The 26,220-nt window shown below is 42.5% G+C and overlaps 1 protein-coding gene across 1 annotated transcript in view; it reads left to right on the plus strand.

Annotated features, from left to right (window-relative positions):
- Positions 1–26,220, plus strand: part of LOC137374542 (importin subunit alpha-5) — an 80,437-nt gene that overhangs the window by 46,616 nt on the left and 7,601 nt on the right. Inside the window, exons 6-8 of the mRNA XM_068040800.1 lie at positions 9,875–10,006; positions 23,947–24,035; positions 25,017–25,116. Of these exons, the coding sequence (XP_067896901.1) occupies positions 9,875–10,006; positions 23,947–24,035; positions 25,017–25,116 (321 nt within the window). The remainder of the gene's footprint in view (positions 1–9,874; positions 10,007–23,946; positions 24,036–25,016; positions 25,117–26,220) is intronic.

Consider the following 26,220-nt stretch of genomic DNA (forward strand, 5'->3'; position numbering starts at 1 on the left):
GTCAAAGGAACTTGCCAGTATCCCTTTAACAAGTCGATCTTGGTATGAAACCTAGCACTGCCCACTCTGTCGATACAGTCTTCTAAACTCGGAATTGGGTAGGAGTCTGCCTTCATTACTGCATTGAACACCTCATTGACTTTTTTGTAGCCTGTACAAAATCGGGTTGACTCGTCAGATTTAGGTACTAGAACTATTGGTGAACTCCAGCAACTTTGACTGGGTTCGATCAAATTGTTTTCCGGAATGTATTGGATCTCTGCTTTTACTTGGGCCTATTTGTCCAGACTTAAGTGGTAAGGATGTTGCTTTAACGGAATGGTTCCCCCTATATCCACATGTGTAGCTAAGGTTGTACATCCCGGCTGACCCCTACAGACCCTTTTAAATGTTCTGAAAAGCCTGGTTAGGTCTTCACGCTGTTTTGCCTCTAAGTGCAAAAGCACTTTGTCTAATTTTCCTAGCCAGTCTGTATTCGCTAATCTGATAGCGGTTCAATCTGAGCATTGTTTATGCCTCCTTCTGCCTCATCCTCACTATCCTTTTCCTTCTCAACAGTCCCTGTTACCTGACATACCTGTACTGGCTGATCCTCCTCCCTGCAATAATATTGCTTTAACCTATTAATGTGACACAACTGGTATTTCTTCCGGCGGTCAGGGGTGTCAATCAAGTAATTACCTTACCCACTCTTTTGATCACTATATGGGCCACTGAACCGTGCTTTTAATGGTTCTCCCTGTAATGGTAACAATACCAATACTTCATTCCCTGGTTGAAAATTATGGGTTTTTGCATTCTTGTCTGCCCATTTTTGCATATTGACTTGGGATGCTTTAAGGTGTTCCTGAGCCACACAAAACTGCTTTACATCCTTTGTACGGCATGGCCAGTAATAATGTTGACTTATTCATGATTTGGTCTTCCGAATTCCCCTATGTCCTGAAAAAGGAATGTCTGTGCTAACCTGGCGATATTTAGGTGGTACCGCAATCTGTTAGCAACTGTCCAGTTTTCATTCGCAGGTCTATGAGGCGGTCTCCACTTCCTCTTCAAAACCCCATTTGCCATTTAATAGCTGCCTTTAATTCCTTTCGCCTCAGTTTCTGTCAGAGCTGTCTGTGCTATTCGGTACACCTCTGGATCAGCATGCTGTGCTGCAAAGATAGAAGATCTGTTAAACATCTCATTTGGATTATCTAAATCCCCAAATAAGGTTGAAGATACTTGCCTGCCTGTTTGTGGTGCCACTTTTACCTCTGACACTGGATCCTGTTTAGCCATTGCTCAGTTGACTACACATGCAGGAAATATTCCTGGAAGTTGTTCCTATAATTGCTCCATTTCCCTAATTTCACTTGCTTCCGCTGTAATTATAGGAGAAACTGATACTTTTGATCCAGCTATATCATTTCCTAGGAGTAGATCAATTCCCTCTACTGGCAAATTGTGGACAACTACTACAGTTACCATCCCAGATATTAAGTCACTCTGTAGGCATACTTTATATAAAGGTATGGGTATATACTCCCTGCTAATTCCATTAACTGAAACTTTAGTGTTCAAGGTGCTCTCTGGTGGAAACATTATATCTTTCCCCAGCAAGAGGATTTGGGTTGCACCTGTACCCCTGAGTATAAAAGGTTTTCCTTCCTCACTTAAAGGATATGGAGTTTCCCCTTTGACAAAAATTCGTTATTCCTTTCGGGTATCTTATTAACCACTTTAGTTTTTGTATCTGGTTTTACAGCTGTTGTTAAAGCTATAGCCTGGTCTGCTGTACTTTCAGTCAGAGTCTTTTCCTCTGCATTAGCTTTGCATACTCAAACAAGTTCTATGGGTTTACTCGCAATTTCCAGCATTCTGAACGAAGATGACCCGTTTTGTGGCAGTGATAACACTTTGGCTTGCGAACCTCACTTCTACCCTCAGCACCTTCCTTTCTGGCCTGAGGAGGTGATCCTGGGGCATTCCCAGCTGTTCCTTCTTGTCCCTGGCTACTTGCCTTCCTTTCACTCTCCCACTTTCTATCCTTGGGTTTATATGGGTGATGGACAAAAGGTTTTGGCTTATTCACAAGCTCAAAATCATTAGCAATTTCAGCTGCTTGCCTACCTTTCAAACCTTTCAGGTTATCTACATGAATCCTTACTACTGAAGGAATGGAATTTTTAAACTGTTCCAAGAGAATCAACTCTCAAAGGTTCTAATATGTGGTTTCCATCTTTAATGCCCGTATCCAATGGTCAAAATTAATTTGCTTCACCCTCTCAAATTCTACGTACGTCTGCCCAACCAGTCTCCCTAAATTCCGAAACTTCTGACAGTAAGCTTCAGGGACTGACTCATATGCAGCAAGAATAGCCTTTTTTGCCATCTCATCATCTGCAGAAGCCTCTTCAGGAAGCATGACATAAACTTCATGAGCTCTGCCTATCAGCCTGCTTTGCATAAGCAGTGTCCAGCTTTCCTTCGGCCATTTCATCTGTTTGGCTATTTTTTTCAAAAGATACGAAAAATGCCTCTATGTCCCTTTCCTCAAACTTAGGAAGAGCTAGTATAAATATAAACATTTTTTCGCTGGTTCCTGGGCTGAATTCAGATTCTTCCAGACCTGAATTTTCCCTGGATTCAAGGCTACCCCTTTCATCTCTTTTAACCTAAATTCCCTCTCTTCTCTTTCACTTTCTCTCTGAAGTTCAAGTTTTTTTTATTGCTATTACTTTTTCTTTTTCAAGTTCCAGTTTTTTTTATTGCTATTACTTTTTCTTTTTCAAGTTCCAGTTTTTTTTATTTCTAACTGAATCTTAGCCAATTCCACTGCATTACTCTCTGACTTACTATCATTTTCCTCTTCACAGAATCTCAGAATCGTGACAGTGCAGAAGGAGGCCATTCAGCCCATCGTGTCCGCACTGGCTGTCTGAAAGAACAATTCCCTCAATTCCATTTCCCTGCCTTTTCTAATTTTAGATGTTGAGCTATTACGTCAATTATCATTGCTTTTTTGGCACCTGATTTCAATTCTAACCCCAATTTTGCTGCCAATTCTTTTAGGTTATTCTTAGTTAAAGTTATCAAGTTGCTGAGGGACACATTCTCCTTTCCCAGAAACTCTGCTGCAACTGCTAATGCCATTCTGATGGTATAGACTGTACCTTATTACACAAGAAACCTGGTTCCTTTTTTGTAATTGGCGTTAGATTGGGATTCTGACAGTCACGTTTCCAATTAATATGATCCCAGATCCAAGAGCTATTAATATGATGCCAGACGCAAGACCCCAATTTATATGTTATCCCAGAGACGAGCAATTACTACGATTTCAAACAGGAGCTCCCCAATTAATCCGATTCTGATCCCGGGCGAGACGCCCAATTTAAATATGTTATGACCGTGGCGGGTGCAATGCACTGTCAATTCACAGGAAGAACATAGGAAGATAGGAACAGGAGTAAGCCATTCAGCCCCTCAAGCCTGTCCCACCATTCAATGAGATCATGGCTGATCTGCGGCCTAACTCCATATACCTGCCTTTGGCCCATAGACCTTAATATCTTTGCTTAACAAAAATCTATCTCAGATTTAAAATTAACAACAGTTCTAGCGTCAGCTGCTGTTTGTGGGAGAGAGTTCCAAACCTCTACCACCCTTTGCGTGAAGAAGTGCTTTCTAACATCTCTCCTGAAAGGTCTGGTCCTAATTTTTAGATTATGCCCCCTAGTTTTAGAATCTTCAACCAGTGGCAATAGTTTATATTTATCTAGCCTGTCTTTTCCTGTTACTATCTTGAAGAATTCAATCAGATCACCCCTTAACCGTCTAAATTCTAGCGAAAACAGGCCTATTTTGTGTAACCTCTCCTCGTAACTTAACCCCTGTAGTCCAGGTATCATTCTTGTAAACCTACGTTGCACTCCCTCCAAGGCCAGTATATCCTTCCTAAGGTGTGGTGCCCAGAACTGCTCACAGTACTCCAAGTGGGGTCTAACTAGGGTTTTGTACAGCTGCAGCATAACCACTGTGTCTTTATACTCCAATCCTCCAGATATAAAGGCTAGCATTCCATTAGCTTTTTTGATTATTTCTGCACTTGCTTGTGGCATTTTAAAGATCTATGCACCTGAACCCCCAAGTCTCTTTGGACATCCACTGTACTTAACCTCTTCCCATTTAGAAAGTACCCTGCTGTATCCTTTTTTGGTCCAAAATGGATAATCTCACACTTGCCTGCATTGAAATCCATCTGCCACAGTTTTGTCCATCGCCTAGTCTGTCAATATCTCTTTGCAATTTTATGCTATCATCTAGATTGTCTACAATGCCGCCTAACTTTGTATCATCAGCAAATTTGGATATATGACTTACTATGCCATCATCCAAGTCGTTAATGAATAATTGAGGCCCCAACACAGATGCCTGCGGGACACCACTAGTCACATCCTGCCAATCGGAGTACTTACCCATTATCCCCACTCTGTCACCTACCACTCAACCAACTTCCTAACCATGTCAATAATTTGCCCTCAACTCCATGGGCTTCTACCTTAGTTAACAGTCTCTTCTGTGGGACTTTATCAAATGCCTTCTGGAAGACCATATAAATAACATCCATAGACATTCCCCTGTCCACTATCTTAGTCACTTCTTCAAAAAATTCAATGAGATTTGTCAGGCATGATCTTCCCGTCATGACTCCATGTTGGCTGTCCCTGATTAACTGAAATTTTTTCTAGGTGTTCTGTCACCCTATCCTTGATTATAGACTCCAGCAGCTTGCCCATCACAGATGTCAGGCTAACTGAACAAAGAACAAAGATAATTACAGCACAGGAACAGGCCCTTCGGCCCTCCAAGCCTGCGCCGATCCAGATCCTCTCTCTAAACATGTCGCCTATTTTCTAAGGTTCTGTATCTCTTTTCTTCCTGCCCATTCATGTATCTGTCTAGATACATCTTAAAAGACTCCATCGTGCCCGCGTCTACCACCTCCGCTGGCAACGCGTTCCAGGTGCCCACCACCCTCTGCGTAAAGAACTTTCCACGCATATCCCTCCTAAACATTTCCCCTTTCACTTTGAACTCGTGTCCTCTAGTAATTGAAACCCCCACTCTGGGAAAAAGCCTCTTGCTGTCCACCCTGTCTATACCTCTCATGATTTTGTACACCTCAATCAGGTCCCCCCTCAACCTCCGTCTTTCTAATGAAAATAATCCTAATCTACTCAACCTCTCTTCATAGCTAGCGCCCTCCATACCAGGCAACATCCTGGTGAACCTCCTCTGCACCCTCTCCAAAGCATCCACATCCTTTTGATAATGTGGCGACCAGAACTGTACGCAGTATTCCAAATGTGGCCGAACCAAAGTCCTATACAACTGGTCTGTAATTTGCTTGGTTCCCCCTTTCACCCTTCTTAAAGAAGTGGAGTGACATGTGCAACTTTCCAATCCAAAGGGACCACTTCTGAATCTAGGGAACTCTGAAAGACTATAGTTGGGGCATCTATCATGTGCTGCCCTACTTCCTTTAACACCCTCTGATGGAAACCGTCAGGTCCTGGGGATTTCTCACTCTTTAGTTCCATTAATTTCCTTGTTACTGATGATTTACTTACGTTAATTTTTTGGGACTTCCGGCAAGTTATCCTCCTTTTCAACTGTAAATATTGAGGCAAAGTAATTGTTCAACATGTCTACCATTTCCCCATTATCAATGACCATATCTCCATTTTCAGCTTTTAGTGGGCCTACATTGCTCTTGACCACCCGTTTTCCCTTTATGTGACTATAAAATTTCTTATTGATTTTGATGTCCCTTGCAAGTTTCCTTTCATAATCTCTTTTAGTAGCTCTTATAAGCTGCTTTTTCAGTCGCAGCATGTTATTAAAGTTTTCCCACCCAACCGGAAAACAGCCAAATTAAACTCACTCGTAACCCCCGGAATAAAACGGACCAAGTCGGGTGTCTTTAGACAACAACAAATTAACTATTTATTAAAACTAAATCTTAAACACTATTAAGATAAGCCTATGTCTAAAGACCTTATAACTTTTTGTTTTAACCTAATTCCTCCATTCACATACGTATATTCAAAAATCATGGTTAACCGTTTTTTTTTTTAAAAAATGATTTTAAAAATTAGCGGTTTCTTAAGAATAAATAAATAAATCTGTCTTTGTGGGTTACGTTCCTGATGGATGAGGTATTCTAATCTGAAAATAATTAAATGCTCCTCGAAGTCTCCACATGGATTTGATGAAATACTCTGTTCTTGGGCATTCAAAACACTTCGGCTGTGGCAGGCATCAAACAGTTTTTTCAACGATGAGCACAGCAATAGTCAACTTGAATTTTAAGATTGACAGTGTCTCAGTCGCAACTTTACTTCAACAATGCAAATGGTCTCTTCAAAGAAAGGGCTTTTTTTTCCCCTCAAGCAATTAACTTGGCCTGTAGCTCCTTGTTGAATTTTTGCTGAGGGAAAATAGACAGCTCTTCAGTAGCACGCCTCGCTGGAGAGTCTCTCAACTGGTTCAGAATTTTTTTTTCACAGTTAAGTGGCAACATTATACCAGGTGACCTCCTGCTGTTGCTTAGGCGATAGTGCAGCTGGCACACTGTGCCTCAGATCCCTCTGTACTGCAGCATTCTGCAGTCTTTCGCCATGTAAATCATCTGCTTTTCTATTCCCGCCAAAGTGGGCAACCTCACATTTCCCCACATTATTCTCCATCTGCCAGATTTTTGCCCACTCACCTATCTATATCTCTTTCCAGACTCATTGTATCATCCAGACAATCTACTTTTCGACCTATCTTTGTATCATCAAATTTAGCTACAATACACTCGGTCCCTGCATCCAAGTCATTAATATAGATCATAAATAGTTGAGGCCCCGGCACTGATCCCTGTGGTACTCCACTAGTTACAGTTCGCCAACCTGAAAATGCCCCATTTATCCTGACTCTCTGTTTCCTGTTAGCTAGACAATCCTCTATCCGTGCTAATATATCACCCCAACACCATGAGTTCTTATCTTGTGTAGAAACCTTTTATGGTGCACCTTATTGAACACCTTTTGAAAATGCAAATACACTACATCTACTGGTTCCCCTTTATCCACCCTGCCTGTTACATCCTCAAAGAACTTTAATAAATTTGTCAAACATGATTTCCCTTTCACAAAACCATGTTTACTTTGCCTGATTGTATTATGATTTTCTAAATGTCCTGCTACTACTTCCTTAGTAGATTCTAGCATTTTCCCAATGACACATGTTGGATTAAATGGCCTATAGTTTCCTGCTTTCTGTCTCCTGCCTTTCAATAGAGGTGTTACATTTGTGGTTTTCCAATTCGCTGGGACCTTTCCAGAATCTAGGAAATTTTGGAAGATTACAACCAATGCATCTACTATCTCTGCAGCCACTTCTTTTAAGACCCTAGGATGCAGGCCATCCGGTCCAGGGGACTTGTCAGCCTTTAGTCCCACTTGTTTTCCTAACACTTTTTCTCTTGTGATAGTAATTGCTTTAATTTCCTCCCTCCCTTTTGCCTCTTGATTTTCTACTATTCTTGGGATGCTTTTACTGTCTTCTACTGTTAAGATAGATAGAAAATAATTGTTCAAAGTCTCTGCCATTTCCTTCTTTCCCAAGATTAATTCCCCAATCATATCCTCTAAGGGACCAATGCTTACTTTAGCTACTGTCTTCCTTTTTATATATTTCTTGCTAGTTTACTCTCGTACTCTAATTTCACCTTTTTTTCAGTCATCCTCCACTGGTTTCTAAAATTTCCCCAATCTTCTGGCCTACCACTAATCTTTGCAGCATTATACATCTTTTCTTTCAATTTGATACTATCCTTAACTTCCTTAGTTAGCCACAGATGTAGCATCTTCTCAGTCTGTCTCAATGGAATATATATTTGAAAGTTATGAAATATCTCCTTAAATATCTGCCACAGCTTTGCTACTGTCCCTCCTTTTAATCTTATTTTCCCAATCCATTTTAGCCCACTCTGTCTTCATACCCTTGTAATTGCCTTTATGTAAGTTTAAGACACTAGTTTCAGGCCCAAGTTTCTCACCCTCAAACTGAATGTGAAATTCAGCCTAGTATGATTACTCTTTCCTTTACTCTGAGGTCATTCATTAATCCTGTCTCACAACACATTACCAGGTCTAAAATAGCCTGCCCCCAGGTATTGTAAGAATCTGTCCCTAATCCACTCTGAACTCATCCTCTTGGCTACCTTTGTCAATTTGATTAGTCCAGTCTCTATAAAAATTAAAATTGCCCACGATTATTGCAGTAATGTCCTACAAGCCCCCATTATTTTTTTATTTATATTCTGCCCTACAGTGTAGCTACTGTTAGGGGTCTGTAAACAACTCCCACCAGTGACTTTTTTTCCTTTGCTATTTCTTATCTCCACCCAAACATATTCTACATCTTGATCTTCCAAGCCAACATCATGTCTCACTACTGTACAGCTCTCATTCTTTATTAACAGAGCTACCCCCACCTTCTTTTCCTTTCTTCCTATCCTTCCGAAATGTCAAACACCTTGGAATGTTTAGTTCCCAGCCTTGGTCACCTTGCAACCACATCTCTGTAATGGCTATCATATACCCATTTTATTTCTATTTGTGCTATCAGTTCATCTGTCTTGTTACGAATGCTACATGCATTCAGATAAAGATCCTTTAATTCTGTCTTTTTATCATTTTTGCCTACTCTGACCTTATTTGCTGATGCATTGTTATGTTTGTATGCTCTGTCCCTTCCTGTCGCATTCTGGTTATCATTACCCGTATCACTGCCCTGCACTATTACCTTGTCCTTTCTTGTTAACTTGCTAAAATTCCCCTCACCTGAATTCGCCCTCCGACTATTTAGTTTAAAGCCCTCTCTGCCAGGATGCTGGTCCCAGCACGGTTCAGGTGAAGGTTGTCCCAATGGTACAACTTCCTCTTTTCCCAGTACTGGTGCCAGTGTCCCATGAATCGAAACCTATTTCTCCCACGCCAATCTTTGGTCCATACATTCAACTCTCTGATCTTATTTACCCTATGCCAATTTGCTCAGGGACTAATCCAGAGATTATTACCTTTTGTGGTTCTGCTTTTTAATGTGTCCAGGCCTCTGGATTACTAGTCCAGTATCATTACCACTATGCTGCCACCCTCCCTAAATGCTTGTGTTTACAGTGTGTATATTTACTAAACTACCCTAACAATTTTATTTAGTTATTCACAAATAGGGTACAGTGTGATTTGTCTTTGGCCACCTTCCCTTTATGCAAGTGTATAAAATAACCATGTCCAATCTGGAGTGTTGCACTTATTCCACAAGTGAGAACTAACAAATATCTTGCCAGTGAACTGTCAAGATCTACGTCACACTTAAGTATTTTCCAAAACACAAAAAAACTCAGTCTACATGTTATATCACAGGCTTGATGTCAGCAAAAATTAATTTAAACTTGTACTTTAACAATTACTTTAAGTAGAAAAATATTAAATACTTTATAAAACCCCACACATTTTACCCTTACTTGTACTTTTTTTGCTTTGTGGTTTCTAAGATCTCACTAGTGAATGGGAAACGCTGCTTGATGATGGCCCTGTTTTTTGCCATGGTTCCGTGTTGAGCTTTAAAAGAAAGAACTCTGCATTTTTGTGTCATTGTGCTGTGTACATAAAGGTCCACCAAATTTCCATTTTTATCACATCTTTTAAAGTTCCAACCTCAAAATGATTCCCCATTTTCACAAGTTTTTGTCACTTTGAACTTGACTGGTAAATATTGATACCAGTGTGAATAGTCTGTAACTGTAATGTTTCTATTTTTCTGTTCAATGCAGTTTGAAGCAGCGTGGGTGCTGACAAATATTGCATCAGGAAGCTCATTACAGACCCGTGAGGTCATCAAGGCTGGTGCTGTGCCTGTCTTTATTGAATTATTAACATCAGATTTTGAAGATGTGCAGGAACAGGTAACTGTCAAATTGTTAATTTTCCTGCCTCCAGCTTATTTTAGAATGGATTTACCCATTTTTCAAAAGTGATTAACAAAGGTTACCAGCTTAAAAATAAGAGGAGCTAAACTAGGGTTGAGTCCTAGGAATAATAGTTATTTTAAAATTAGGGCCTGTTAATTTTAGAATATCTCTATTTCCATGAATTTTTAAATTATGCTCCTGAAACATTTCTGTAGCAGAGTGGAAAATAATACGTTCATAAAGCCTCTTTGCTTTGCCTTTATGATAATATGGATTGCTAACTATCCTTTGTACAGGTACAGAACATGAACTTTTAATTCAGAAGATATTTTCAGCATCCCTGTATTTTACAGGATTAACGTGAATTACAGTTGGAAAGGAAATGAATACAACAGAGAGTAGAGATTGTGTTTACTTCTCCAAGTAAAGTGTTCATTTAATGTTTTGAGAATGTTATACGATGCCACTCACACATTGTCATGAGTATTTGGGACAAACTTATTAGATTACATACCTGTACTGACAATATTTTCAGTAATAGTTTCATTGTCTTCACACTACATTTTCACTATTAGAAAATTTACTGAGAATCATGGTGGTAGGTTGGAGGGGTTGATGGGGGAACAAAATAATATACAGGAAATCCTGATCATGAATTGGTTGCATTGCTAGATGTTCTTGGTTCTGCAGTATACAGAATCGCACGATGTCGAGAAGGGAGGTTCACAAATGCAGTTTTGCGCAAGTCAAAAGGCAGTTGCACATAAATTGTGGTGGCTATGTGCAGTATTGAGATATAAATGGTTGAATAATTGTAGGATATTGGTGTATCCGGATAAAACTCTGTTAATTCGGTGATATGCTCAGAGGTTTAAGTAAGCACATTGATATTAATGACATGGTCCTGAATAACATTATCCTCTTGTATGACTGACCACTTGTATTGCAAGGACACTTATGCATGTATCCTTCAGTTGAATTCATTTAATAGTAGTGGTTTTGGCAAGTGTTTATTCAGAACTGTTGTACACGCTGTCTAAAGAACGACGGTGAGCTTTAGAGAGCGAGAGAGCGGTGGTGAGAAGCAGAGAGAGAGAGAGAGAGTGTGAGCAGAACCAGCAGGCACTTCAGAAGAACGGCAGCGGGAAGCAGAGGAAGAGGGCGAGCGGGACCAGCAGGCACTTCAAAACAGCTGTCCAGTTGAGGCCATCAGAGCGGACTGGCCTCGATCTGAGGAAAACAATCAGTGTGACATCACAGGAAAACAGGTAGTTGAGTGGTTGGTGAGTTTTTTTATCGCTTATCTCTCAAAACGTGGGTAATTTTACTGATTGTAAGGTTTTACTTAATACTAGTAAAGTTTAATAGAATGTGGGAGCTGGTGGACGCCGTTGTGATCCACAGCAAACATGTCTGCAGCTCGAGGAGCTTCAGCTCAGTCAGTGAGCTGGAGGCCGAGCGACAGACACTGCGATGCATCAGGGAGGGGGAAAATTACCTGGGCACTTTGTTCCAGGAGGCACACACCCCATAGGATAGGGCTGTCTGATTTGGTCAGTGGTCAGGGACAGGAGGGTGTGCCTGCGAGTGAGGCAGGTAAGGGAATCGAGAAGGCAGAAGTGGAGGCAGCTCAGCCCTTGCAATTGTCCAACGCGTTTCAGGTTCTGTCAGCTTGTGTGGATAAGAGTGAGGGATGCAGGGTGGATGAGCAAACTGACCATGGCACCACCAGGAAGCCATTCAAGCGGGGGGAGTAAATACGAATGTAGCGGTAGTCGGGGATAGACACCGTTTTCTGCAGGCAAGAGCGAGAGTCCATAAAGCTGTGTTGCCTACCCTGTGCCAGGGTTTGGGACATCTGCTCGGGGCTGGAGAGGAAGTTGTAGTGGGAAGAGGAGGGTCCAGTTGTCGTGGTCCACAATGCTATACTGTTCTGATGCCTTGGCCTTTCTCTTTGGATCTCTAAATCTCACCTCTCCCAAACCCTCCCCCCACTCGAGTTCATGTGTACCAATGACTTGGAAAGAGGTTCTGCATTAGGAGTATGAGCGGCTAGGGACTAAATTAAAAAGCAGCACCTCAAAGGTAATCTCTGGGTTATTACCTGAGCCACGAGCAGGTGTAGGGTAAATAAGATTAGACAGTTAATGCGTGGCTCAAAGATTGGTGTGGGAGCATTGGGTTTCGAGTCATGGGGCATTGGCACCAGTACTGGGGAAAGTGGGAGCAGTGCTGTTGGGATGGTCTACCCCTGTACCGTGTTGAGACCAGTGTTCTGGCAAGTCGTATAACTAGGGCAGCAGAGAGGGCTTAAAGCTGAATAGTGGGGGCGAGGAATCAAGTGAGGGAAGATGTGATAATTTAAAGAGAGAGGAGAAGGCATGCGAGCAAGATAGCAACAAGGATAATCAGGGTGTGACAGGAAGGGACAGTGCGTACAAACTCAAGTGAGCCAGCAGAATTGACTGGAGGTTGTGAACTGTTGAGTGGGGGGAGCGTTTGGGAGAGGTGAGATTTAGAGATCCAAAGAGAAAGGCCAAGGTATCAGAACAGTATAGCATTGTGGGTAAAGACAAGCAGAATGGGATAGGAAAGGACAGAGTTTAACAGAAATTGTACATCAGCAAATAAGGTCATTGAAGGGAACAGAAGCAAAAATTGAAATTTAAAGGTTCTGTATCTGAATGCATCGAACATTTCTTTTTATTCCTTCATGCTAGGCCAGCATTTATTGCCTATCCCTAATTGTCCTTGAGAAGTTGGCGGTGAGCTGCCTTCTTAGTTGCATGTGCTGCGGATAAAGGGGAACCGGTGGATGTATTGTGCTTAGATTTCCGGAAGGCATTTGATAAGGTACCGCTTCAAAGGTTATTGCAAAAAATAAAAGCTCATGGTGTAGGGGCTAACATATTGGCATGGATAGAAGATTGGCTAGCTAACAGGAAACAGAGTAGGCATAAATGGGTCATTTTCTGGTTGGCAAAATGTAACGAGTGGTGTGCCACAGGGATCTGTGCTGGGGCCTCAATTTTTTTACAATTGATATAAATGACTTAGATGAAGGGACCGAAGGTATGGTTGCTAAATTTGCTGATGACACAGAATTGTTATCATGCAGAAGGAGACCGTTTGGCCCATGTCCGCACCGGCTCTCTGAAAGAGCAACTCCCTCAGTTTCACTCCCCTGCCTTCTCCCCCTAACCCTGCACATTCTTCCTTTTCATATAACTGTCTTTTTGAATGCTTCAATTAAACCCACCTCCACCACGTTCTCGGGCAGCACATTCCAGACCTTAACCACACGCTGTGTGAAAAAGTTTTTCCTCATGTCACTTTTGCTTCTCTTACCAAATACTTCAAATCTGTGCCGTCTCATTCTCGATCCTTTCAGGAGTGGGAACAGTGTGTCTCGATCTACTCTGTCCAGACCCCTCATGATTTTGAATACCTCTGTCAAATCACCTCTCAGCCTTCTCTTCTCCAAGGAAAACAGTGCTCTAACTTCTCCAATCTGTCTTCAGAACTGAAATTCCTCATCCGTGGAACCATTCTTGTGATTCTCTTCTGCACTCTCTCCAATGCCCTCGCGTTTTTCCTCAAGTGCAGTGCCTAGAATTGGATGCAATACTCCAGCTGAGATCAAATTAGCGTCCTATACAAGTTCAACATAACTTCCTTGCTGTTGTACTCTATGCCCCTATTAATAAAGCCCAGGCTACTGTATGTCTTCTTAACTGCCCTCTCAACCTGTCTTGCCTCCTTCAATGAATTATGCACATATATACCTAGGTCCCTCTGCTCCTGCACCCACTTTAGCATTGTTCTCTTTATTTTATATTGTCACTCATGTTCTTCCTGCCAAAATGAATCACCTCACATTTCTCTGCTTTGAACTTCATATGCCAGCTGTCTGCCCACTCCAGCAACTTGTCTATGTCCTTTTGAAGTTCTACACTATCCTCCTCACAGTTCACAATGCTTCCAAGTTTCGTATCATCTGCAAACTTTGAAATTATGCCCTGTACATCAAGGTCTAGGTCATTAATATATATCCGGAAAAGCAAGGGTCCCAACACTGATCCTGGGGAACTCCACTACAAAGCTTCCTCCAGCCTGAAAAACATCCATTAACCACTACTCTTTGTTTTTCTTCACTCAGCCAATTTCGTATCCATGTTGCTACCATCCATTTTATTCCATGAGCTACAAGTTGGCTCACAAGTCTGTTGTGTAGCACTGCATCAAATGCCTTTTGAAAATCCATGTGCACCACATCAGCAGCATTGCCCTCATCAACCCTCTCTGTTACCTCCTCAAAAAAACTGCAGCAAGTTAGTTAAACATGATTTTCCCTTAAGAAAGCCATACCGGCTTTCCTTAATTAACTCGTATTTGTCCATGTGACTATTGATTTTTGTCCCAAATTATCTTTTCTAGAAATTTTCCCACCACCGAAGTTAAACTGACTGGCCTGTAGTTGCTGGGCTTATCTTTATGCCCTTTTTTGAACAAGGGTGTAATGTTTGCAATTCTCCAGTCCTCGGGCACCACCCGAGTCTAAGGAAGACTTAAAAATTATGGCCAGTGCCTCTGCGATTTCTACCCTCACTTCCCTCAGTATCCTTGGATGGATCTCATCCGGCCCTGGTGTTTTATCCACTTTACATACAGACAGCCTATCTAATACATACTGTTTATCAATTTTAAACCCCTCTAGTGTCTGACTTAACTCTTCTTTCAACATTGCCTGGGTTGCATCATCTTCCTTGGTAAAGACAGATGCAAAGTATTCATGTAATATCTCAGCTATGGCCTCTGCTTCCATGCATAAATCCCCTTTCTGGTCTCTAATTAGCCTCACTCCTCCCTTTACCACCCTTTTACTATTGATATGCCTAAAGAAAACTTTGGGATTTCCTTTAATGCAAAGATAGGTAGGAAAGTAACTTGTGAAGAGGATATAAGGGGGCTACAAAGGGATATAGATAGGTTAAGTGAGTGGGCAAAGATCTGGAAAATGGAGTATAATGTAGGAAAGTATGAAATTGTCCACTGTGGCAGGAAGAATAAAAAAGCATATTATCTAAATGGTGAGCGATTGCAGAGCTCTGAGATGCAGAAGGATCTGGGTGTCCTAGTGCATGGATTGCAAAAGGTTAGTATGCAGGTACAGCATGTAATTAGGAAAGCTAATAGAATGTTATCATTTATCGTGAAAGGAATTGAATACAAAAGTAGGGAGGTTATGCTTCAAATATACAGAACAGTGGTGAGACCACTTCTGGAGTACTGTGTATAGTACTGGTCTCCTTATTTAAGGAAGGATGTAAACGTGTTGGGGCAGTACAGAGAAGGTTTACTAGACTAATACCTGGAATGGGCGGGCTGTCTTATGAGGAAAGATTGGACATCTAGGCTTGTATCCGCTGGAACTTAGAAGCATAAGAGGCGACTTGATATGAAACATATAAGATTTTGAGGGGGCTTTGACAGGGTGGATGTGGAAAGGATGTTCCCCCTGTGGGAGAATCCAGAACTAGGGATCATTGTTTAAAAATAAGGGGTCACCCATTTAAGACAGAGATGAGAAGAAATATTTTCTTTGAGAGTTGAGTTTTTGGAATTCTCTTCCTCAGAAGGCAGTGGAAGCAGAATCTTTGAATATTTTTAAGGCAGAGGTAGATAGATTCTTGATAAGCAAGAGGGTGAAAGGTTATCGGAGATAGGTGAAAATATGGAGTGATCAGTTCAGCCATGAGCTTATTGAATGGCGGAGCAGGCTTGAAGGGCCGAGTGGCCTACTACTAGGTCGTTTGTTCTTGAACCATTGCAGTCCCTGGGATGTAGGTAAACCCACAGTGCTGTGAGGATGGACGTTCCAGGATTTTGACCCAGCGACAGTGAAGGAACAGCGATATAGTTCCAAGTCAAGATGGTGTGTGGCTTGCAGGTGGTGTTCCCATGTATCTGCAGCCCTTGTGGTAGAGGGCGCGGGTTTGGAAGGTGCTGTCGAAGGAGCCTTGGTATGTTGCTGCAGTGCATCTTGTAGATGGTACACACTGCTGCCATTGTGTGTCGGTGGTGGAGGGAGTGAATGTTTGTGGATGGGGTGCCAATCAAGCGAGCTGCTTTGTCCTGGATGGTGTTGAGGTTCTTGAGTATTGTTGGAGCTGCATCCATCCAGGCAAGTGGAGAGTATTTAATCACACTGCTGACTTGTGCCTTGTAGATGTTGGACAGACATTGGGGAGTCAGGAGGTGAGGTACTCGCCGCAGGACTCCTAGCCTCTAAGCTGCTCTTGTAGCTGTGGTATTTATATGACTACTCCAGTTCAGTTTTTGGTCAATGGTAACTCCCAGGATGTTGATAGTGGGGGATTCAGCGATTGTAATGCCATTGAATGTCAAGAGGGGATGGTTAGATTGATTCTTGTTGGAGATGGTCATTGCCTGGCATTTGTGTGGCACGAATCTTACTTGCCACTTATCAGCCCAAGCCTGGATATTGTCCAGGTCTTGCTGCATTTCTACACGGACTGTTTCAGTATCTGAGGAGTTGCGAATGGTGTTGAACATTGTGCAGTCATCAGCGAATATCCCCACTTTTGACTTTGTGATGGAAGGAAAATCATTGATGAAGCAGCTGAAGAGGGTTGGGCCGATGATACTACCCTGAGGAACTCCTGTAGTGATGTCCTGAGCTCAGATGATTGACCTCCAACAACCACACCCATCCTCCCTTGCGCTGGGTACGACTCCAACCAGCAGAGTGTTTTCCCCTGATTTCCATTGACTCCAGTTTTGCTAGGGCACCTTTGATGCCATGCTCAGTCAAATGCTGCCTTGATGTTAAGGGCAGTCACTCTCACCTCACCTCTGGAGTTCAGCTCTTTTGTCCATGTTGGAACCAAGTCTGTAATAAGGTCAGGAGCTGAGTGGCTGTGGCGGGACCCAAACTGAGCATCACTGAGCAGGATATTGCTAAGCAAGTGCCACTTGAAAGCACTGTCAACGACACTTTCCTGATGATAGAGAGTAGACTGATGAGGCGGTAATTGGCCAGGTTGGATTTGTCCTGCTTTTTGTGTCCAGGATATACCTGGGCAATTTTCCACATTGCCGGTAGATACTAGTTTTTTTTAGCTGTCCTGGAACAGCTTGGCTACGGGCACAACTAGTTCTGGAGCACAGGTCTTCAGTACTATTGCCGGAATGTTGTCAAGGCCCATAGCCTTTGCAGTATCCAGTGCCTTCAGTCGTTACTTGCTGTCACGCAGAATGAATCGAATTGGCTGGAGCCAGGCCTCTGTAATGTTGGGCACCTTAGGAGGAGGCCGAGATGGATCATCCACTCGGCACTTCTGGCTGAAGATTGTTGCAAATGCTTCAGCCTTATTTTTTTCACTGATGTGCTGGATTCCCCCATCATTGAGGATGGGGATATTTGTGGAGCCACCACCTCCAGTTAGTAGTTTAATTGTCCATCACCATTCACAACTGGATGTGGCAGGACTGCAGAGCTTCGATCTGATCCGTTGGTTATGGGATTGCTTAGCTCTGTCTATCGCATGCTGCTTACGCTGTTTGGCACGCAAGCAGTCCTGGATTGTAGCCTCACCAGGTTGACACCTTATCTAGAGGTATGCCTGGTGCTGCTCCTGTCATGCCCTCCTGCACTCTTCATTGAGCCAGGGTTGATCCCCTGCTTGATGGTAATGGTAGTGTGGGGGATATGCTGGGCCATGAAGTTACAGATTGTGCTTGAGTACAGTTCTGCTGCTGATGGCCCACAGTGCCTCATGGATGCCCAGTTTTGCATTGCTCGATTTTTTCGAAATCTATCCCATTTAGCAAGGTGGTAGTGCCACACAACACGATGGAGGGTTTCCTCAATGTGAGGACGGGACGTTGTCGTAGTGGTGCTACCAGTGGACATTGAAGTCCCCCACCCAGAGTACATTCTGCACCCTTACCACCCTCCATGCTTCCTTCAAATGGTGTTCAATGTGGAGGAGTACTGATTCTTCAGCTGAGGGGGGTGGGGTAGGGGCGAGGTGTGGTAGGTGGGAATCAGCAGGAGATTTCCTTGTCCATGTTAGTCCTGATGCCATGAGACTTCATGGGGTCCAGAGTCTATGTTGAGAACTCCCAGGGCAACGCCCTGGTGTAGGGGTGTAGCATTATTGGTTAAAGAATCAATAACAGCTGTGAGGAGGGATGATATACCAAATGAATCATCAATTGAGGCCATGTGGATTGAGCTCAAATACAAAAGGGGCAGCCACACTACCAGGAGTGTACTGTAGACCCCCAAATAGTGAGAGTGAGGTAGAAGAACAAATATGCAGGCAAATTTGAGTGCAAATACAATGGGCTGAATTTTATAGGGGCCTCGACGTCGGGATCTGGGGGGCATGCCCTGGATGAGACTTGCCACCGACCTCTATGCCAGCAGGGCCTGTCCCAATTTTGACAGCAGCGAGGCTTCGTGGCGGCAACCCCCCCCCCACCCCACTGCTCGGTGACAGGACCTCAATTTAAATATTTAAGTAAATTAACTTACCTGCATTAATGAAGTTCCTGTCACCTCCTGACTTGTTGCCACGATCTTCATCCTGGCAGCCAGCACTGACGCGCCTTCGGATCCCCATCGGGGAAACGAGGCGTGACAACTGCGGGGAGCAGGTGGAGGTAATTTTCTCAGTGGGGGAGTGGGGTCAAATTCTTTAGATTGGTGGGGGAGATGGTGAGAAGGGGTTGAGCGTTAGAGTTAATGAACTTGGGGGCAGGGGAGGTCATGTAGTCAAGCTAAGTGTTTTGGGAGTTGAGTGGGCAAGAAATACAATGTAAGGCTATGTAAGAGGGGTTGAAAACATTTATTTAATGATTTGTACTGCTTTTAAATGCAATGTGTCTTCAAAAATTCAAACTGTCATTGATGGCTCCAAGCCCTTTAAAAATGGCACCTGCACAGTGGCGTGGACGCTGTTGCCAGCGACAGCTTGCCTGCCCTTCCCACATCATCGGGGGGAGGGGGGGGCAGTCCGCCCCAGCCATGTTAATTAGCCGCCGCGTTTAAGATCAAGGTGGCTCCGTGGAGTGAAAGCCATGCATGCGGGTCGCCATCTTTTACGGCAGTGGGTAACCATTTTGGAGCTAATAGTTAGATTTAGCATTATTATGGAAAGGAGCAAAGATAGAACAGGAGTAAAAGTTCTAAATTGGAAGGCAAATTTTACAAAGCTGAGAGGTGATCTAGCGAAAGTGGGAGGCAGTCAAAAGCGAGATTCTAAGAGCACAGTGTGGACATATCCCCACAAAGATAAAGGGTGGTACGGCCAAATTGAGGGCCCTCTGGTTATCGAGAAGCATACAGGGTAAGATAAAGCAGTAAAAGAAAGCTTATGACAGTCACAAAATGCTTAATACTTTAGAAAACCTAGAAAGTGCAGGGGTGAAGTTAAAAAGGAAATTAGGAAAGCAAAGAGAGGACATGAAAAATATTGGCAGGTAAAATCAAGTAAAATCCAAAGATGTTTTATCAGTATATTAAGAGCAAGTGGATAACTCAGGAAAGGGTAGGGCCTGTCAGATGTACAAGGTAACTTGTGTGTGGATGCAGAAGATGTGGGCAGGGTTCTTAATGAGTATTTTGTCTCTGTCTTCACAAAGGAGAGGGATGATGCAGACATTGTAATTAAAGAGAAGTGTGAAATGTTAGATACGATAAGCATAGAGAGGAAGTACTAGATGGACTGACATCCATGAAAGTGGATAAATCACCAGGGCCGATGGATTGTATCCCAGGCTGTTAAAGGAAGCCAGGGAGGAAATAGTCGATGCTCTGAGGATCATCTTCAAATCCTCGTTAGATACAGGCGAGGTACCAGAGGAGTGGAGGTCTGCGAACGTTGTAGCATTGTTTAAAAAGGGTGTGATGGATAGGCGAAATAATTATAGGCCTGTCAGTCTGACCTCAGTGGTGGGCAAATTATTAGAATCAATTCTGAGAGACAGGATAATCTGTCACTTAAAAAGGCATGGATTAATCAAGGATTTAGTAAGGCACTTGTCCCACATGGCAGACTGGTCAGAAAAGTAAAAGCCCATGGGATGCAGAGAAATGTGGCAAATTGGTTCCAGAGTTGGCTCAGTGACAGGAAACAAAGGGTAATGGTCGACGTTTTTTGCGATGTTTTTGTGAATGGAAAGTGGTTTCCAGTGGGGTTCCACAGGGCTCAGTATTGGGTCCCTTGCTGTTTGTGGTATATATGAATGATTTGGACTTAAATGTGGGAGGCATGACTGGGAAATTTGCAGATGACACAAAAATTGGCTGTGTAGTTGATAGTGAAGAGGATAGCTGTAGAGTCCAGAATATCAATTGAGTGGGCGTAAAAGTGGCAAATAGAATTCAATCCGGAGAAGTGTGAGGTAATTCATTTGGGGAGGGGCAAACAAAGCGAGGGAATACACAATAAACAGGAGGATATTGAGAGGGGTAGAGGAAGTGAGAGACCTTTGGAGTGCATGTCCACGTGGAATGCTTTCCTTTATAGGCCTGGGTATAGAATACAAAAGCAGGGGTGTAATACTGGAACTGTATAAAGCATTAGTTAGGCCACAGCTGGAGTATTGCATACAGTTCTGGTCACATTACAGGAAGGACATAATTGCTCTGGAGAGAGTACAGAGGAAATTAACAAGAATGTTGCCTAGGCTGGAAAATTGCAGCTATGAGGAAAGATTGGATAGGCTAGGGTTGGTTTCCTTAGAACAGAGGAGGCTGAGGGGTGATTTAATTGAGGTGTATAAAATTATGATGGGCCTAGATAGAGTAGACAGGAATGACCTGTTTTCCCTAGAGGAGAGTTTAATTACTGGGGGCACAGATTTGTGATTGGTATAAGAATTAGAGGGGACATGAGGAAAAACTTCTTTGCCCAGAGGGTGGTGGGTGTCTGGAATTAGCTGCCCAGATCGGTGGTGGAGGCTGAAACCATCAACTTATTTAAAAGGTATCTGGACCTGCACCTGAAGCGCTGTAACCTGCAAGGCTACGGACCAGGTGCTGGAAAGTGGGATTAGAATGGGCAGCTAGTTTTTCAGCTGTGCAGACACAATGGGCTGAATGGCCTCTGTACATGCTGTAACTTTTCCATGGTGTTCTCATAATACCATTGAATTCCATGTTAAGTTTGAAAGTGACATGCTCCAATCACAAACAAGAATCTTAAACTTAAAGCCAATTACGTAGACATAAGGGGAGAACTGGCTAAGGTGAATTGGGTAAATAGACTAAAAGTTATGGCAGTAAATGAACAGTGGGAAACCTTTTAAAGAAACAATTCAAAATGTTCTACAAAAATACATTCCTTCAAAAAACAGAAACTCAGCCAGAAAGACCCATCCGTGGCTCACTCAGGAAGTTGAAGATATTATTAGATTAAAAGAAAAGGCTTACAATGTTGCAAAAAAAAGTAGCAAGTCTGAGGATATGGAGCGTTTTTGAAACCAGCAGCGGGCCACCAAAAAGTTGATGACAAAAGTAAAAATAGAATATGAAAGTAAACTCGCCAGAAACACAAAAATAGATTGTAAGAACTTTTATAGGTATATCAAAAGGGAGAGAGTAGCTAAAGTAAATGTGGTTCCTTGGAAGCAGAGACAGGAGAAATTGTCATGGGGAATGAGGAAATGGCAGAGCCATTGAACAAATATTTTGTGTCTCTCTTCACAGTAGAAGACACAAGTTCCATACCAGAAATAGACCGTAACCTAGAGACTATAAAGAGTGAGGGAATTAAGGAAATTCATATCAGCAGAGAAAAAGTATTGGAGAAACTTGAGGGACTAAAATCTGACAAATTTCCAGGACTTGATGGCCTACATCCTAGGGTTCTAAAAGAGATAGCTGCAGATATAGTGGATGCGCAAGCTATGATTTTCCGAAATTCCTTTGATTCGGTAGTGGTCCCAGCAGATTGGAAGTTGGCAAATGTTACGGCTCTTTTCAAGAAAGGAGGGAGAGAGAAAACCAGGAACTACAGGTCAGTTAGCCTGACATCAGTCTTTGGGGAAAATGCTGGAATCTATTATTATTGAAGTCTTAACAATGCACTTAGAAAAGCACAGTATGATCAGGACAAGTCAATATGGTTTTACTCAGGGAAATCCTGTTTGACAATTTTTTTTTGAGGATGTAACTAGTAGGGTAGATAAAGGGGAACCAAGTAGATGATGTATACCTGGATTTTCAAAAAGCATTCGATAAGGTGTCACACAAAAGGTTAATTGGCAAGATAAGGGCTCATGGTGTTGGGGGTAATATATTAGCATGGATAGCTGATTGGTGAACAGACAGGATGCAATGAGTGGGCACAAACGGGGCATTTTCAAGTTGGCAGCCAGTAAATAGTGGAGTGCAGAAAGGATCAGTGCTGGGGCCTCAGCTATTTGCAATCTATATCGATGACTTGGATGAAGAGACAGAGTTTGTTATCTAAGTTTGTTGACGATACAAAGGTCTGTGGAAAGATAAGCTGTGGGTAGGACACAAAGTGGCCGCAAAGAGATAATAGACAGGTTGAATGAGTGGGTAACAAGATGGCAGATGAGTGTAATGTAAGGAAGTGTGAAGTTATGCACTTTGGTTGTAAGAATAGCAAAGCAGAATATTTTTTAAAAGGTGTGCAACTTCAAGGAATGCAGAAAATTAACCTGCAGGTACAACAAGCAGTTGGGAAGGCAAATGGTATGTTGGCCTTTATTGCAAGGAAATTGTAGTACAGGAATAAGGAAGTCTTGCTACAATTGTACAGGGTTTTGATGAGACTACATTTGGAATACTGGGCTGGATTTTAAGGAGCCTTCGATGTCGGGATCCATGGCCAGGGGTGGGGGTGGGGGGAATGCCCTGAAGATGGCCCCGGATGAGACCCGCCACGGACCTCGATGCTGGCAGGGCCTGGTCCAATCCTTCCGGCGGTGGCGGGGCACCCCGCTCAGCGACGGGCGCATTCACCGTATGCAAATAAAGTAAATTAATAGATTTGTACGTACTTAGCAGATACCTTGATATCCTGCTGCAATCTTCGGCCCGATGGCTGACACACCCTTGCCTTCAGATCCCCGTCTGGGGAAACCAGACGCAACACTGGTGGGGAGGGGGGAAGAAGTAAGTTTCTCAGTGCATGGTGGGGGGCTGCGAGGACAGGGTCAAATTAACGTCATGGGTGTAGGGGATGGTGGGAACGGTTGAAGTTTAAATTTTGTGCAGTTTTGGGAGTGGGGGGAGGGCGGCCCGCCCCGGCAATTTAAATCGGCAGCAGGCTTATAAAATTCAGCCCACTGTGTGCAGTTTTGGTCTCCACATTTAAGAAAGGATGTACTTGCATTTGGAGGCAGCGCAACGAAGGTTCACAAGATTGATCCCTGGAATGAGGAGGTTGTCCTATGATAGACTAAGTAAATTGGGCCTGTATTCTCTGGAGTTTCAAAGAATGAGAGGAGATGTGATAGAATCTTGTATGTTTCGAACGGAGCTGGATAGGGTAGACCGAGATTATTTCTGTTGGTTGGGGTATCTAAAACAAGACACAGTCTCAGGATATGGGGACTAATACGAGGAGAAATTACTTCGCTCAAAGGCTGGTGAATCTTTGGAATTCTCTACCCCAGAGGGTTTGTGGATGCTCCATCATTGAATACATTTAAGGCTGGGGTAGACAGATATTTGGTGTCTCAGGGAATCTAGGGGTATAGTGAGCGGGTGGGAAAGTGGAGTTGAATCCTCAGATCAGCTATGATCGTTTTGAATGGTGGAGTAGGCTTGATGAGCCATATGGTCTACTGTTACTCCTGTTTCTTGTGTTCTTATGTCAGATCAAATAATCAAGATCTCTTGTTGCTCGCTGTTTATTTTTTAATTGCAGGCAATCTGGGCCCTTGGGAACATTGCAGGGGACAGCACCATGTGCAGGGATTACGTGTTGGACTGTAATATATTGCCTCCTCTCATTCAGTAAGTAACTTTAAGTACATTTTAAAATAAATTTTCAACGCTGTGTTTAAAGTTTACTGGAAAAAGCAGTCACGCTTTTTTTCAAACACCTTGGGATTATCAAAATACTCACCAAATTAGTTCCTTTTAATTTTGTCTCCCCTTTCAATGTTAATAAAACATATGTTTGCACCTGGTTGGAGGTACGCTCTTCTGGTGTCCGCTACATTTTTTCTCCAGTATTTGTCCTTTTATCTCTTAAAGGCACTGAAGTGCTGTTTGAGTTCAGCTTCGAAAGTATTGATCGCCTTCTGATGTATTATTAGTTGACCAATTGCTATTATGCACATTTTCTGTGAGAGCCCAGCCAGAGAATGTTAGCAGGCTTTTTGACTATGTAGTGTGTTGCAACTGAGCATAATTCTGTCCTCTCCCATTGTCCAAGGGCACACCTTCCAGCAGTGGTCAGAGGAAAGAAATCAGGAAGCAGTCCCAGTCAGTTTTCCCCAAATAACAGGCCAATGAAGTTGAGGTCACTTGTAGGAATTGGCTAGGGTGTTCATCCGTTAATCAATCAGGTGAACGACACAAAAGCTTTCTAATAAGAATTATGGCAATGTTTTGCAGGTCTCCATTCCCAGTGTGGAGCCTCGCTAAATGGGAGTGCATGTCACACAATTAGTCTGTGATGTTATAGTCAATATCTGACCCATGTTTTTGGATCGTGAGGCTCCACACTAGGAATGAAGTCTTGCAAAGTTACCGTTGTAATGTTTTAATTTACAGTTTTCCAAACACTGGAAGATAGCGATGTTTGTCTGTTGGAGCTTTGTTAATTCTCTGTCAGTCAGCTGCAGTAAATTGATAGAGGATAGCCTTTCTAGGAGCATTTAGATTCCTATGTATTTTTTGATTTCAAAGATGCAAATAAACCAGTCTTCTCTGTTTGCATTTCTGTGCATTTATTTGTTAAACTGAATTATCTGTGTTTTAAATGCTCAGACTGCTATCAAAACCCAACCGATTGACAATGACGAGGAATGCCGTTTGGGCACTGTCAAACCTGTGTAGAGGGAAGAATCCTCCTCCAGACTTTTCAAAGGTAGTGTCGATCCTGTGAAGGTAGTCTACTTTAACTAGCTTTTGGCTTTTTAGGAATGAAGAATATGCGATGGAAAACAATGTATCAATTCCATAATCTGTAAGAAGAGTATAAATTGTTTACATTTGTTGATGCTTGATTGATTTTTAGTCTTTACAAGCTATTTTAAGGAATAATTTTGCAAATGCAGAATGGAGATAATATACCGGTTCATACACACAGCTCGCCACACGATGAATTGTTGACCCTATGGGATAAAAGAAAAATCAGTGAGTGAACCAACTCAGCCTATGAATCAGAGCAGCCAATTACTGATAGGCATAGATTGTCTGCACATGCTGCCAAATGGTGGGAAAGTAGCATTGTAAAGTGTAATTTGAAATAGTTTAATAGCATGTAGATTTTAATATAGCTTGGTGGTGCTGAGCTCCAGACAGCGTCATGGAATGAGTCAACACAGAATCAATCCTACAATAACACAAAAGCAAAATACTGTGGGTGCTGGAAATCCTCAGGTCAGGCAGCATCTGTGGAGAGAGAAACAGAATTAATGTTTCAGGTTGATGACCTTTCGCCAAAAGCGAACAGAATTGATCCTGTCTCTTTCCCCCGCATTCACTAATACCCTGATTTCCCAGTGAGGAAGGGAAAGTAAAGCAGTTAGGTCAGTCTGCTGCACCCTTTAGTAACTGGACAGCAAGTGACATCAGCAGAGACTTGGAAATCTGATGTCTGCCCCTCAGAATTAAAGGATAACACTGAGACTCGAGCAACTAAAAGGAAGCAAATAACCTTCAAAATTAAGTCCTTTTAGAATAGGGAATCAATAACTCAGTGATACTGTTATATGGTCTGTTTTAGCAGTCATCAGAATAGTTTTATGAGATAATGCAACAAAAAGGAAAGTTGAGTAATGAATTTCATGTATTCAGTGCTCCTTATAAACTGAAAATACATGATTTGTTTTTGCTATAATATTGTTCAAAGTGCACCATTAAATTTTTTAATTAAATATTTTGAATTATATTGCCAGGTAACAAAGTATTGGAGAAATTGCCCAAAATACTTGGAGAATATTATACTGCACTAGAGCAGCTGAAATAT

The sequence above is a fragment of the Heterodontus francisci genome, chromosome 10, assembly GCF_036365525.1.
Source record: "Heterodontus francisci isolate sHetFra1 chromosome 10, sHetFra1.hap1, whole genome shotgun sequence".
Classification (NCBI taxonomy): domain Eukaryota; kingdom Metazoa; phylum Chordata; class Chondrichthyes; order Heterodontiformes; family Heterodontidae; genus Heterodontus; species Heterodontus francisci.